Genomic DNA, 12,611 nt, shown 5'->3' with positions numbered 1-12,611 from the left:
GGCTCCCGGTTCCCCGGTGCGGCGGAGCCGCTTCTGCCGCCGCTCCCCCGGGCACCGCTGCAGCGGCGGGGCGGGTCCTCGGCGGGAGGGGCCCGGGCCTGCCGGGCGGACCGACAGCGGCCGCGTCTGCCCGGGGTAACTCCTCGACCGCTGTTACCGGCGTCGCGCCCGGCGGCCGCTGCGTTAGCGGAGACCCCGGGGCTGAGGGGAGGGACGGGGCCGGCCGGCCTCGCCTCAGGCAGCGCGGCCCGGCGGCGGCGGGAGCTGGCAGACGCCCTTCCCAACCGGGGCGAAACCGCCCCGGCGGGGCAGGACCGGACAGGACGGGGCAGGGCAGGGGGTGGCCGAGGGTTGCGGGTCCCCCCGCGCCCGGACGCGGTGAGGGGACCGGGCGGCGCCGTGGGCCTCAGCGCCCGCCTCCGCCCGTGGAGAAGGCGCGGGAGGCGGGGAGCGTGAGGAGGCGGCCGGAACTGGGCTCGGGCGCTTCCGTTGCGCCCATGCGCTGCCGCCGGCCTCCGGGAGCAACAAAGGAGGGAGCTGGGGGGCTAAGGCCGGCCGAGCCCGGGCAGCCGCGGTGTGAGGAGCGGCGGCGGCGGCGGCGGCTGCGCCTCGGTGGGGCCCGGGCCTGGGCGCGGGCGCGGGGTGAAGCGAAGCGGCGGGAGGCGAGGCCCAGCGCGGCGCAGTCTGCGGGGCGGAACCGGCGCGCCGCGGGGAGGAGGAAGGGGCCGGAGCCCCGTCAGCACGGCGCTGGGAGGCCTTGGGCCGAGGCCGGGGACCGGGAGGGCTGAGGGACGGGGGGACGGGGGCAGGCGTTGTCGCGGCCGCTCACGGGTGCCCGTGTTCGCAGGGCGGGCGCCTCGGCTGGGATGGGGTCGGCGTGATGGCGCCCTGGCAGCGGGGAGCGACCCGGTGGCGACCAGCCCTGCGGCGGGGAAGGTAAGGGGACGCGGGGGCCTGGGGGCAGCGCCCCGGGCCTGGGGGAGGCCGGGTAGGGGTGTCTGCAGGGCACCCCCAGGTGTTGGGGGCGGCTCGGCTGAAGCGGGGTGTGTAGGAGAGCTGACAGAAAAGCGCCGAGGTGAGGCGAGAGGTCGCCGGTTTTTGAAGCTGTGTTTGATTTCAGGTTTCTTTATAAGCGAGAAAGGCAGCTCGTGGCGGCGGGACAACTTCTGGCACCTCTGGGAGTGAGTCCCGCTGGGGTGCGTCCAAGGGTGGCTGTAAGTTTGGGATCCGGCCGGGTCGGAAGACAAGACAGCAGGTGTGCGGTGCCGGGAGCATTCCTGAGCCTGCTGCTGCTTCAGGGAGAAACGACACCAAACAAAACGCGTGAGTGTCTACGCTGTGAAGAGCCCAGGAACCACTTGTATCTGGAAGCGTATTCCTGTGATACTGAGTGCTGCTAGGCGTTGTATTTGTAACCCTAACTAACTGTGACAGTTGTGGTTTTTGGGAAAGATGTGTCCTCTTCAGTACAGCAGAAGAATGGATGTAGGTGGTGCGGTAGGTGTTCTTAACTACCCATATAAGCTAAAAAATAATTTTTTATTTTTTTGTAGGTGTGTTGGTCTTGATTTTGTGTACTGAAAGCTGATCCTTCCTCCTCCAAGATGGCATTTGTTTCAGCACAAGGGCCTACAGTGGTGGACCAAACCACTTTGATGAAAAAATACCTTCAGTTTGTGGCTGCTCTTACAGATGTCAATACACGTGAGATACTTTTTTTTCTGCTGAAAGTTACAGTTCTTCAACAGTGTTTCACAAATACTGCAGTATTGTTTAGACTGTTGATAAACGTGTGTTGAATTCACCTTGAGTTTTGATTTTTGAAGAAGCAAAGTGATGAGTAATACTTGCATGAGCCGAAGTGAGTGAGCTGTGTGCGTGTGCGGTTGTGTGACGGTTGTTTGTGAGAATTGTGTGCCTTATAATTGGGCTGTGATAGCTAAACTGATAAGATCTGATTGCTTCTTTGATCAATGAGCCTGGTATTTTCCTTCATGATGTAGTTTTACATTCAATTTTTTTGCTTGAATTTCCATTTTCAGCTGACGAAACCAAATTGAAAATGATGCAAGAAGTCAGTGAGAATTTTGAGGTAAATAAATAATAAAAAAACCCAAACCCAAACAACAAAAGCCCACAACAAAACCCCTTCTGAAATGGCTGTCTTCCTTGTGCTTAATGTATGTTGATTTGATTTCAGATGTTATGTGGTTAAAATATTAATATTAGTATCTTGTGACTTATTATTTATATTGTTATAAGTCATTGATTTTAGGTTTGTATTTAGGAATTAGCCAGGTTACTGAAGAATTACAACATTTGGACTTAGAGAGCTCTTTCATTCTCTAATCTTTATTCAGTAAGCATTTAAGTAAAGGTGAAGTAATAGATTTTTCTTTCGTGTTGTTGAATGATATGAAATCTCTGTATTTGAAACTTTCTTTTATTTAGTTCAAATATGTGTGTGCCCTCATGAAGCAGAGGCCCCTCTGATTCCTCTGAGTAGTTCCGTAGTATAGAAGTGAGGGAGGAGTTGTCAGATGTCAGTGACATCTTTTGCGTAGTGATGTACCATCAACCTTAGATGAGCAGCAGAAAAAAAAGTGAGACACAAGTTTAACCAACCCTGTGTTAGCAGAAATTATACTTTAGTTGAATACTTAGTTATTATGTGTCTGTTCTGAAATTATATAGAACTTGTTATTTTGCAGAATAAGTTCAAGATCTTAGAATCACTAATTCTCTCTGTATCTAATTTTTTTAGTTGTGTTGTAATTTAAAAAAAAGTGCTGCCGCTATAACATATTCTGTCCTTATCTACTTTATTTGAAGTGATCTTGCTTGCTCTGTGGTACGGAAACATAAATATACATTCTAGTCCTCTTTAATGTCTTTGGCTATTTTTAAGTAAGCTTTATGCAAAGTTACGTCCAACAGGTGCTGGATGTTGAAAGCTGTGCCAGTTTTAGTTGTTTCTGAGTTATGGTGGAAAATTTCCTGTCCAGTGAATTTTTTTGTTTAGTTCAGGCTAACATAGTGGAATAATAAATTTAGAGCTGGTGTAACTGTAGTGTAAAAAAAAAAGTTAAAAGGCTTAATTCTTGCTTAGTGTATATAAGCAGATAAGTAGATGTCTGTAACAGTTCTGCATCTGTATGCACGTGGGGTGAGCAGAGCTTCATATTACCATAAGTGACTATCAAAAAGTATCCTTGTGGCATTTTGTATCTGTTTAAGCTGACCTGCCATCTCTGAAACAATTTATTATCTGACTAAAAGAGTAGCTTTAACAGGTTAATCTAGTGATCTGTTTAGAATTTGAAGCTTGGTTGATTCTCTTTGCTCTTGTCTTCAGTAGGGAAGAACTTGTTCGATATTTGTTCTAACAGTGTTCTCTTGGACCTCACTTGGTTCTGTAGTGTGATCCTACATGAAGAGATGATGAATTGACTTATGTAGAGTACAGTTCTATTTGTTGGAAAATACTTGAGGGAGCAAGAGGAACCACTAATATGGTTTTATTTTCCTTTTTTTCCTTTGGAGGTTGCGGACGGTATTGTTGCCTGTTGTTAGGCTAGATGGTTTCTTTTTGTCTTCTGTTTCCATAGTCTCCTTATTAAATCTACTCTATCGCCTACTTCAGCTTCCCGTAGCTATAAAGTTCAGCAAGTTTTATTTTTCACTTCAAGTGAAAAAGTATTTTTTTTCCAAAAATTAGCTGTTTGTTTGTAAGTTACAGCATTCATGTTCTGTTGGCTGCATTATTGATCTGGATATCTCTCTAGTTAGGGGTAAAACTGAACATGCATTGATGATTCTGGAGGATGACTTGAAGTTTAAAACTGAGGTGCTTCACCATAATGTTATCCATTTGACAGTGCCAGTTGTTGGACTAGTTGTTAGGGTGTTGTTCTGGGCTAGCAGAGGATATTGCTCTTCTAAACCAGTTTCTGGATGGGAACATTTGATAGTTTTGAATCTTGTTTTCTCAGAAATTATTTGCTTGCGGGGGAATTTTTTCCTTCTCTATTTCTTCCTAGAGATTCTGGATTCCAAATGGGAAGAGAGGAGTGTATTTGTTGTCTTTCCAATCTCTGTTTTGGAGGAGAAAAAGCTTCCAGAATCAACCTCTGTTGCTGCTTCTGATGTTTTGTGCCAGCAGCATAATTCTGAACTTGTTTAGAGTAGTGGGGGTTTTAGTTTCTTGTATGGTTCAGAACAGCAATTCATAGATAGCAGAAGTGCCGCAAATTTGCTGCTCTTTGCTGTTCAGCAAAGGTATTGGGAAGGTGCTTTCAGGAATTTAAGCTGGGTTTATGAAGGTATACTTTTCCTTGAATGGATTTGTGAGCCAGTTTCCAAGAATGCAGCAATACCTGTTTAATTTCTGGTTGGAAACTTTCCTTCTTTTCTTCCTCCAAAGTAGGACTGTTCTCCTGACATAAGGTTTGGGAGGTTAGGAGCCTTTCAAAATTGGAAAGGGGGAGGTGGAGGAGGAGAAGATACAGACTTTTTTTGGAAGACCTTTGAGGTGAAGAGAATACGTGGGCTAATCTGCTGTTGATAATATCCAGTCTTGCATTGTTGTGGTTTAATCCCAGCCGACAACTAAGCATCACAGCCGCTCACTCACTCCACCCTGGTGGGATGGGAGAGAGAATCAGAAGGGTAAAAGTCAGAAAACTTGTGGGTTGGGATAAAGGTAGTTTAATAGGTAAAGCAAAAGCCATGCACACAAGCAAAGCAACACAAGGAATTCATTTACCACTTCCCATCGGCAAGCAGGTGTTCAGCCATCTCCAGGAAAGCAGGACTTCATCACGCTTAATGCTTACTTGGGAAGACAAATGCCATCGCTCCGAATGTCCCCCCTTTCCTTCTTCTTCCCCCAGCTTTATAGGCTGAGCAGGATGTCATGTGGTCTGGAATATCCCTTGGGTCAGGTGGGGTCAGCTGTCCCAGCTGTGTCCCCTCCCAACTTCTTGTGCACCCCCAGCCAACTCACTGGTGGGACAGCATGAGAAACAGAGAAGGCCTTGAAGCTGTGTAAGTGCTGCTCAGTAATAGCTAAAAATCAATGTGTTAGCAATGCTGTTTTGGTCACAAATCCAAAGCATAGCACCATACGAGCTATAAAGAAAACTAACTCTAGCCTAGCTAAAACCAGCACAACAGTGGAAAATAATGCTCGGTTTGGGTGATGTATGCATGTACACATATTTGCAGAAAAAACTAAAATCTCAATTTAACAGTGGCTGAAAAGTTTTGGGAATCCTCGAGCAATGAAATGTGAGTGTGCTTGTCAATCTTTCTTGTTCAAGAATGTCTACAGCATTTTGCTGTTGTTTTTTTTTTCCTCCATTTAAAATAGCTGTATGTTATGCCAACTTTATTTTCTATGTGAGGTGACAGTGTTAAAATAGGGAAAAAAAAATCATATTACAGTCCATTGGGATTGGAGGAAAGAGATTAATTTGTATTCATTTTTGTTTGTTTCACTAATAGTGCTCTGTAGTGTGTCAGCAGATGCATAATCACTGCATCTATTAAAAAGTCACTGAAAATGTTTAATAGTGGCTTTGCATGTAACTTAATATCATATGTGTAATGTCTATTATATCTGTCTCCCCATTTTTTTTGTTTGTTTTGTTTTGTTTTTTGTTCTTAATTAGAATGTGACATCATCCCCTCAATATTCTACATTCCTGGAACACATCATCCCTAGGTTTCTCACCTTTCTACAGGATGGAGAAGTTCAGTTTCTGCAGGAGAAGCCAGCACAGGTAAACTGTGCGGAGCATCTCTTACCTTTTTGCAATGTGTGCAGCAGACTGTTCATTCAGTGAAGTACTTGATTAACCTAATGAACTGATTAATGTATAGACTTTGTTGTTCAAAATAGGTCTGCCATTTAGAATAATATTGAAAAAGTCCAGTTTCTAAATAAGTTACTTAGAAGTTTTGCAAATCTGGGCTTCTATGAAAAATGAAGAAAAACTAGGTGCAGTACAATTGGCTTTCTTGCTGAAATATGACACATTGTTACAACTTACTGACTTTACCTTGGAATGAAAGGCAAAAGTCATTAAATACTTAAAATTGAGTTCTTTAAAAAAAATCTGATAACTTGCATTTTTCAACTGTAAATTTGTTAAATTTACCTTATTCGCATATGTGGGTAGGAGGAAGCATTATGTGTTTGTATATAAGTGTATGTCTACACAAAGTAAAATGGCTTTTTTTCTTTCTAAGCATGCAGAAGTATTAAGCTGAAAAGATGTTGCAACCAGTTGTTGTTTTTTGTGGGCTTTTGGAAAGTTCTGTCGTTTTTTTTTGGTTTTTTTTTTTTTTACAGCAACTCCGAAAGCTAGTGCTTGAAATAATTCACAGAATACCAACAAATGAACATCTTCGTCTTCATACCAAAAATATCCTGTCTGTGATGTTTAGATTTCTAGAGGTATTTTTTAATTTTTTTCTCTTAAAACTGTTGCAAATTTTCAGAAAGATTTTCCTCTTCTTTCTTCATCTCAAAGAATTGCTGAGGGTAGAATTTTAAATAGCTGTGCTTCTGGAGCTAGAGTGGAAGGGCATTCTATTTAGGCTTCACCAGTGTGATATCTTACTGTGTACAGGTTTTCGGCATGTTCTTTTCTGCCCTTTAGAAACCTGGATTTTACAGATGCAAGGAACTGTTCTCATGCTAGGCAAGATTTCATTCATGAACACTTTTCTGGCTTATATAAGTGCAGATAGCTTATTCTAGACACTTCATTTTGTTTCTTACGTGGAATTGAAAACATTGTCATTTGAAACTCACAGAAAATAACCTGCTCTATGTGGAGGTGTCATGGTGTGTAATAACCACACTTGTATGTTTCTGTCTGTGGGGCATTAGAAACAGGTCTGATGGTATAGAGTGGTTGAAACTTCTGGTTTTTGTTCCAGTAGGGGTGAATTTCATTTTAGCCATGCTGTAAGGCTGCGAGGTAAAGTTATATCAAAGGAAGGGCATCTTGCTCATGCAAATTCATGTTAATGGTGTACTCGTAGGTTGCTGAGATGAGTATAATTTTATAGGGTTTTGAAGTACTTACAGAGTAGTTGAAGAATGCAGCAGTAGGCTCACTAAAGATTCCCTTTTTTTCAGACGGAGAATGAAGAAAATGTACTGATTTGCTTAAGAATAATTATTGAATTGCACAAACAGTTCCGACCAGCAATCACTCAAGAAGTAGGTCATAAATCTTGTTATATGGCATAGAACTTACTGTCATACTCTTCAGAATTGTTATTTTGTTTAAGTGAGTTGGTTGGTTTGTATTTTCCTGCTGTCCTTTTATGTTGGCTGACCTGTTGTGGTGACCATGTATTTAATTATTTTTTTATTTTTTTTTACCTTAAAGTAATTTTTAGAAGAGGATTGCATAGTGCTAGCACCCCTGGGAAAAACAAACTGTTAAAGCCTAGTTGTCTTTGTTTTAAGTGTTAATGGGCAGTATGATTAGACTAAGGAATGTAATTTCCACAGAAGGGAAGAGAACTGGTGCTTTTTTAGTTTGTGAAGGGAAAGTCCTGGAAAAGGAATATGATTGTCTCCCCTCTGCCCAACACCCCCCTCCCCTCCCGCTTCTCTCCTGTGACTCATGAAGGAGTATTTGAAAGTTTGCATTTTTATTCTGTTGCTTTCTTTCCTTGGTTTTTGCCTGGGAAGACATAGTTGGTATACAGTAATTATTTCTAATGATACAGTATTGGAACTATGTTGAGATGATAGGTAAATCAGATTCTTTCCAAGTGCAATTTGAATTAATATTGGCAGAACAGAAGGAAGCAGGAAAACGCTTTCAGATTCTTTTTAAATATCATGAAAAATATACTCTAGTGGTGACTAAAGATTTTATGTAACTGTATAGTTAATACAAAGATTCTAAAATTGTGATTTTTTTTTTTCTTTATCGTAAACCGACTTCTTCCTAGATCCATCATTTTTTGGACTTTGTGAAACAGATTTACAAGGAACTTCCAAAAGTAGTGGTAAGCTTTTTATTTCTTAAATTGCACTTGCTACAGTCAGAAAACCAGTTTTTATTTCTTAATTTTAACTCTAAAAGATATTAACATAATTACTTTTGTATCTACTGATACAAAGTAAATATAGCTTTAATAAAAATATTTAACAAAAATATGTTTAAAAATGGAGAAATTTAGATTTTGAATTGGAAAACCTTCTCTTTCTAGCACGGTATTACTAGTATGAGAAAACTGAGGTAAACTTATATAATAAAGTACTAGTCAGTTGATTGCAGTGGTGTCCATGTAGCCAAATGTTTTGTGTGGTAGTTTTTGGTTGTTTTTTTTTGATTTTTTTTTTTTTTTTGTTGTTGTTGTTTTGTTTTTTTTGAGGGAAGGTTGAGATGATGTACTGTCCAGCAGTTAGAGCTCTTCAGTGTGCTTGAGCAGTGCGGAGGCCATTGCCTGCTCTTCCTCACTGATACAGAGTATGTGTTTGGATGGTTAGCAAAAGAACCACCTTGGTTGGGGACGCTTTTCTGCTTCTTGCGGTAGGGGGAGTGAAAGATTGCAGGATATGTGTATAGTCCTAGTAGATGCTGCAGTGTAAATGTCATGTGCAGAGAAGAAAAAACTGTCTGCAATAAGTTGTGGGGAAAAATTATATGGAAGAATTCTAATGAGATAAATGGCCTTTTGACTATTACTAGCATTATTATATTTTTCTACTGCTCTTTGCTTTTAGAATCGGTATTTTGAGAATCCTCAGGTGATTCCAGAGAACACCGTTCCTACTCCTGAAATGGTTGGCATGATTACAACAATTGTGGTGAAAGTAAACCCTGAGCGAGAAGATAGTGAAACGAGAACAGTGAGTATTCTAACTGCTCTTTATGAGACTGTCTGTATCACAATACCCCAAATCGTAAGGGCAGGTAATAGGCTTTCTTTTTGCTTGTTTTTCTTATCAAGATTTATTTGTAGAAGCTGATGGAAACTTTTCAGGTATTTTCTATGCAGCTGTAGTTACAGGATTTTTACTGAGTATAATACCAAATGGTTTTGTGCTTTTGAAAGGTTATTATCATTAAATATAGTGCTATTAAAATGAGCAGTTTCTTTAAAAATGTATTTCATACTTTTTTGAATTAATAATTAAACTGTTTATAAAACATGTGTTCGTTCTTTCAGCATTCTATAATTCCCAGAGGATCTTTATCTCTGAAGGTCTTGGCTGAGCTACCTATTATTGTTGTTCTTATGTATCAGGTTAGTATATTCCGGTATTTTGCATGTAAATACCTTTTATTGCTGAATGGCTTGTGTAAGTTCTGCTGGCAAACATATTAGTAAAAATGAATGTAGGTATTTTTGAGATTAAAATATGGTCTAAAAATAAGCTGCTGAGATTTCTTAACTCTTTCTGATTAGCTCTCAAGTTGACTGTGAGTGTGACTTGTAAATTCTCTAATAATACTTTATTTTTTTTTTTAAGCTCTACAAACTGAACATTCATAATGTAGTAGCTGAATTTGTGCCCTTGATTATGAACACTATTATAATACAGGTTTCTGCTCAAGCAAGGTAAGAGCATTTTAACAGTATTTTGATGATATTTGGGATAAACTACTTAAACCTGCCATTCAGTATCGCCCAAAATACTTTTGTCTTATATCCTGTGACTTTTTTTTTTGCTTCTAGTCTTACTGCTTTTAATCTTCAAAGTAGCAATGATTATTTGACTTAAAATTGTCAAAGTTTTGTAGGTGAAGTAATTGGCAAATCTGAGTATTTCTATTATATGTCACTGGTAAAATCCATAGTTGTGCAGTAGATCCCAATTTGTTATTTGATAATGTATTTTTTTTTAAATAGAGTTCCGACAGAAATCTGTATTACCACAGGTAGTATGTGATGGAGACCATGTTAGCTAGGACTTGCTGTTGTTTAATCTTTACCATACCACCAGTGATACATTTTTGCTCTTCCAAGGTATAGCTTAGGTGAAGTCTTGTGATGTTGCAGATATGGGTGCTGCTTTTCCTGCTTCAGAGAGAGATGTTTCTAAGGAGCAGCAAGTGGTGCTGAGCAGGGCAGCAGGAGTAAGATCTCTGTCTTTTCCTATCTGCCCAGATGATCTGAAATAAGTGGTTGAATCTTGAGAGAGACCGACAAGTCTGTGGGAGGGAATATTGTTTGGAGAAAAAAAAATTGCCCTGGTTAGGGGAATGGAGCCAAACGTTTGATGCTAATGTATTGGCTTGGCTTTCTGTAGCAAGTTGAAAATTGTATGACTGCCTCAAGGTTGTGCATTTCTGCTTAGAGCATAAGATGCTGGGAATTTGAATGGCAGAGAGCTTGTTAAAAATCGACTCTCCCATGATGATTTTACTCCTTTATGAAGCAAGAACCTCACTACAAGATGATGTAATTTGAAACTTCTGTGAATTTTCTGAATGAAGGTATTAAAGAGGAGGCACAAATTGTAACCATTGTTCAATTTAATTTCAGGCAACATAAACTTTATAACAAGGAATTGTATGCTGATTTTATCGCTGCTCAAATTAAAACATTGTCTTTTTTGGCTTACATCATAAGAATTTACCAGGTAGGTTGCATTTTTGTTACATTGTTACTCTTAGTGCAACAGATCTCTAGTTACTTTATGGCAGGCAAGTGACCACCAGCATAACTGCAGTGCATCAGGGATTGGAGAGAAAAGCATTTGTGCAGCGAATCTGAAGATAGGGCTATACTTGGTTGTCCTTTCAGAAGTATTCTTATGTGAATGCAAAGTGAAAATGTGCTATTCCCCCTGCCCCAGGCATTTATGGAATGGCTATTGTATTTTAGTTTTACAAATAGACGACTTAAAGAGAAACAAATGAATTTAAATTAAATGTTATCTTGCGAAGGTAAAGCAAGCCTTTAAAATAGAATGTCATAATAATTGTATTCATGTAATTTTTTGTTATAGGAATTAGTGGCTAAATATTCTCAGCAAATGGTAAAAGGAATGTTGCAGTTGCTCTCCAATTGTCCAGCTGAAACGGCGCACCTCCGGAAGGAGCTTCTGATTGCTGCTAAGCACATCTTGACAACAGACTTGAGGAGCCGTATGTAGTACTTTTTAGAAATGTACCTATAAACTGAAAAGACTGCGTATTTAAGAGGCATATTGCTTATTATTTGTTTTGGACTATTACATACTTATAATTATTTTGGGAGTGGGTGTGATTTTTGTTTTGCCTTTTTTCTTTTTCCTTTAAAAAAAAAATCATCTGAATAAGATGGCATACTGAACAAGTGGCTTTTCTAGCTTTCTAAGTATCCTTGTTCCAAGTAATTACCATTTGATGATAAAGATTTGTGTTGGCTTGTAACCGTGCCTACAATTGTATAGATAACTTAAAATATTAATCTCTTAACCTGAGTGGAAGTAGTTTTGTCAAAACCTGATACCATATGTTTGATTCAGCTCATAGTATTTGCCTCTAGCAGAGGAAAGCCATTTTTGGTCAGCCTGAATTAACAAGGTTTGGTGGATATGTTCTGTTTTGGCAGAATTGCAAAACTGGAGATAAGTGTACTTTGTAAAATATTCACTTCTATCTTTTCATCTTTACTGTGTGGTCCCCTTTCTTTTCCTTCTGCTAACAGCAGTTATGGGGCAGTGTGATGTCTTACAGGTATTGTTAGGTTGCCAAAAAAATAGCATGTTTCCTAGTTCTGGAATTTAGTTTTGTGGTCACGTGGAAAGCTGTTTCTTTTGGCTATTTTTCAAAAGAAATTAGCTTAATTGTTCTACGTTTTCCAGCCTCTCCTTAACTTCTGAACTCGACCAGTTTCAGTAGAATTCAACAGAGGAGTGTGGTCTTAAAGCTACAGCGTTCTGCATACTTTGTGAACTTTAATGTTTGAGTAGTGGACAAAACCCAAGTTAGTGTCTCTGTTGGAGGAATAAACAGCAGTGGGAGCTTAGCAATTCATTGCCCTTGGTCAGCTGGCTGGCATTTTGGCATAAGTGTTGATAATGCATCCCTCCAGCCCTGCTCTTGGCTACCTGGCAGCCCCAGAGTGGATGTATAGGAGGAAATGCTTAGAAGCATTAAGGAAAAGAGGGAACATGGTATTGCAGGAGGAATAAGGAGAATGAGGAAGAGGAGAAGTGGGATATAAAGTATGTGGAGATCTGTAGAAGATAAGGCTTTGGTCATTCTGCTGGCGCAGTTCAACTTATTTGGAAAAATGAGTGTTCAGGGAAGTGTTTCATCTTTGTGGGTCTTGCCAGCGGCATTATTTTTCTCAGTGAAATAACCTTGCAAACTGAGTCTTCTGCATTGATTGAGGGTTGATGAATAACGCCGCATATCTTATTGTCATGCATTTTGTCTGTGTGGAACTTTGTTTCTGATTCCTAAAAGAGAGGGTGGAGGTGAAACTCTACTTCCTCTCTCCACTGTTATCACTATAAAGGCTGCCCCTGTCTAAGAATACTTCATAACAGCAAAATGTGGTATGCACATAAATATTATGTGGAAGTTTTCAAACCTGGCTTAGAAGATAGAATTCAAATCTATCTAAGATAGAATTTAGAA

The 12,611-nt window shown here is 40.6% G+C and overlaps 1 protein-coding gene and 1 non-coding gene across 5 annotated transcripts in view; both read left to right on the top strand.

Moving 5' to 3' along the window:
- The first annotated feature begins 296 nt into the window (after positions 1-296).
- The window catches only part of TRRAP (transformation/transcription domain associated protein), a 102,816-nt gene continuing 90,501 nt past the window's right edge, over positions 297-12,611 (top strand). For 2 of the 4 annotated variants that reach the window (XM_075058757.1, XM_075058758.1), the window contains exons 1-14: positions 297-612; positions 848-936; positions 1,121-1,323; positions 1,554-1,704; positions 2,043-2,092; positions 5,673-5,783; positions 6,356-6,460; positions 7,151-7,234; positions 7,981-8,037; positions 8,759-8,884; positions 9,205-9,282; positions 9,509-9,597; positions 10,525-10,621; positions 10,991-11,129. In XM_075058757.1, coding sequence (XP_074914858.1) covers positions 1,605-1,704; positions 2,043-2,092; positions 5,673-5,783; positions 6,356-6,460; positions 7,151-7,234; positions 7,981-8,037; positions 8,759-8,884; positions 9,205-9,282; positions 9,509-9,597; positions 10,525-10,621; positions 10,991-11,129 — 1,036 coding nt within the window. In that variant the 5' untranslated portion in view covers positions 297-612; positions 848-936; positions 1,121-1,323; positions 1,554-1,604. Of the gene's footprint in view, positions 613-847; positions 937-1,120; positions 1,324-1,553; positions 1,705-2,042; positions 2,093-5,672; positions 5,784-6,355; positions 6,461-7,150; positions 7,235-7,980; positions 8,038-8,321; positions 8,502-8,758; positions 8,885-9,204; positions 9,283-9,508; positions 9,598-10,524; positions 10,622-10,990; positions 11,130-12,611 lie in introns of those variants that run through there. The other 2 variants (XM_075058759.1, XM_075058761.1) reach the window with 2 other exon arrangements.
- LOC142045466 (small nucleolar RNA ZL1) lies at positions 1,823-1,965 on the top strand. Its single transcript, XR_012654610.1, has one exon. It is a non-coding gene; the product is annotated as a small nucleolar RNA ZL1 (small nucleolar RNA).

This window comes from Buteo buteo, chromosome 27 (assembly GCF_964188355.1).
Source record: "Buteo buteo chromosome 27, bButBut1.hap1.1, whole genome shotgun sequence".
Classification (NCBI taxonomy): domain Eukaryota; kingdom Metazoa; phylum Chordata; class Aves; order Accipitriformes; family Accipitridae; genus Buteo; species Buteo buteo.
The sequence above is the reverse complement of the archived record's forward strand: the minus strand, read 5'-3'. Positions and strand labels throughout refer to the sequence as shown.